The 2,500-nt window shown below is 46.0% G+C and overlaps 1 protein-coding gene across 1 annotated transcript in view; it reads left to right on the plus strand.

Moving 5' to 3' along the window:
• Positions 1-2,500, plus strand: part of LOC139055574 (neprilysin-2-like) — a 15,556-nt gene that overhangs the window by 61 nt on the left and 12,995 nt on the right. Inside the window, exons 1-2 of the mRNA XM_070533093.1 lie at positions 1-4; positions 1,145-1,222. The exon at positions 1-4 is cut by the window's left edge and continues 61 nt beyond it. Coding sequence (XP_070389194.1) covers positions 1-4; positions 1,145-1,222 — 82 coding nt within the window. The remainder of the gene's footprint in view (positions 5-1,144; positions 1,223-2,500) is intronic.

The raw sequence follows: 2,500 nt of genomic DNA on the forward strand, positions 1-2,500 counted from the left end.
ACGGGTAAGAGCCAAGTATATTCATTTAAAAGCCATACCTACATGTAGATTTCATGACACCTGCTGTCTCAAAGTGCGATGAACCTGTCGTCATCATGTGTTACCACAATGTTTCCGCATACTATATTCTTAGACATATGGCTTTAGCCAACCTTGCGGACGCCGAAGCATTTATTGGCACAGCTCTGCTGATCACTTTGTTCGAACAGGTTCATCAGCAGTAATAATTTTGACACACAAAAAAGCGTGCTTTCTCAACGTTCAGGCAAAATGCGTTCAATGACGGGTGCCGAGAAGTATATGTGCGGAGCGAATGTTACAGATGGGCTATTTAAATTTTCTGCATAAATGTTTTCAAGTGGGAGATAAGCAATAGCGACCGCTGGGTACGTGACATGCAACGTAGGAAACTATTGTATTCATAGGAAAACAGCCTTGGCCAGGGGCTGCTATTGCAATTTGATTTTCATACTAAGATATGCTCAGCCAGTCTATTAGGGACGCCAAAGAAAAGGCATGATATCTTGACCAATGACAGGCGCGCGCCAGTATCAACACTCGGTAACCCCCGGCGCAGGTGGCCGGCCTTTGTCCGTATAGCAACTGGCCTTCTGTGAAGCGCGCACACGTTCTATAGCACGCTGATGCCCAGTCTGGTCAGCCGCTGGGATCAATTGCCTCGAGATAAGCGGCGAATTTACTGGCGCCAATGAAATTAAAAATTAAACTATGGGGTTTAACGTGCCAAAACCACTTTCTGATTATGAGGCACGCCGTAGTGGAGGTCGCCAGAAATTTGACCACCTGGGGTTCTTTAACGTGCACCTAAATATAAGCACACGGGTGTTTTTTCGCATTTCGCCCCCATCGAAATTCGGCCGCCGTGGGCGGGATTCGATCCCGCGACCTCGTGCTCAGCAGCCCAACATCATAGCCACTGAGCAACCATGGCGGGTCAATATAATATGCTAGTAGCGTCCAGTAAAAGAACATTTTTGACGCGTTTTTCATGTGCACATCTGGTGTTTTCTAATGAATAAGACTTTCGCCTTATTTTTTGGCTGGCTAAGAAATGTCTCCCTCCATAAACGGCGACAACATTGACCATTGATGTCCAGTTTAATTATTTATACTTTGCTTGCAGCTGAAGGAACTCAATCTTGTGATTGGATATCCTGACTGGGTGCTGGACGAGGCCATCATTAATGACCTGTACCAATTCGTAAGTTGTGTGAAGTTTACATATTTCCTAAACGCATAACCCGCACAAACGTAAGGATCAGCCTATCTAGAACTGCTAATAACTGCTACAGTAATTGTCTAAGCTCTCAAGAATTAGGTTTGGCATTGTGTTAGCTGCGATAATATATGATATGTGCATATGGGTACATGAGCGAACTACACGGTAAACTCAGCGCAGCGTGTTACCAGCTTTGTTCTCCGACCGCTGTTATACAGTGGCGATGGTGTCGTAGAGTACATCTACGACACCACCTCTACATCTACGACATCTACATCTACGACACCATCTACGAGTACCTGTACATCTTGCGCCTCTGCGGTGAAGTCATAGGTGCATTAATGGTTGTCCAGGGAGCTGATCTAATTGTGTACTGGGTGTCCAAAAAGTAACTCTGCCATGGAAATGGTGGTCTTAAAATTTAAAGCTCTACTTACGGCAAGGCAGTTATCACTACAGGAGATGCTGAAAATGTTCGCCACCAGCTCGAAGACATTTCTGCACACGATGTTGCTTCTTAGTTAACACTCGTTGGGGACATGCTGAAAGTTATCTCTGTGACGTGCTGAGTAATGGTTGTCTGTGACTCCTGCAGTGTGTTAAGATTGTTGTCGTACGCCCGTTCTGTTGTCGTACACCCGTTCGTACGCCCGTTCGTACGCCCGTTATCAGATGAACTGCAGGTGTTGCACTACCACATCGCACGTGAAACTGCGATTTCATTCACAATGATCATCATACTTACTTTTTTTCTCGCTGCGCAGTTACTTCTCGGATACCCTGCATAATTGCTTTCACCTGCCTTAAATGCGTTTTGGTACGGGACTTCCTTACGCTGGGTTAATTAATTAACTCCGTGTCACGCTTATCCCTTAACATTAAAACGAGGTGCTTGAGTGGAGCATCTAGTGGCACGTCATTGCAAGGTTAATCCGCCCAGACCTATTACCATCCTCCTCCCGTTCAATACATTGCTCACTGCTCCGTCTATGTTTGACTGTTGCTGTAAACCCAAATTAAACGCATTGTTTATTATGTAGAACTAAAACGCTGCTCGAGTGTACCGACAATAAAATTTGGGGACCCTGTCGGCGTTTTTCAGCAACTAGTTGGCGGAATAAAAACTAGATGACGCTTGCGGTTCAAATAGCCATTCCTTGCCTGAATGCCCGCCGCAAGGCCTATACGCAGCGGATTGACTGTCAGGCTCAGTGGTCGCGTTTCCATGGGGGAGAGGGGGGGATTCAAGAACGCTCCTGT

The sequence above is a fragment of the Dermacentor albipictus genome, chromosome 2 (genome assembly GCF_038994185.2).
Source record: "Dermacentor albipictus isolate Rhodes 1998 colony chromosome 2, USDA_Dalb.pri_finalv2, whole genome shotgun sequence".
Classification (NCBI taxonomy): domain Eukaryota; kingdom Metazoa; phylum Arthropoda; class Arachnida; order Ixodida; family Ixodidae; genus Dermacentor; species Dermacentor albipictus.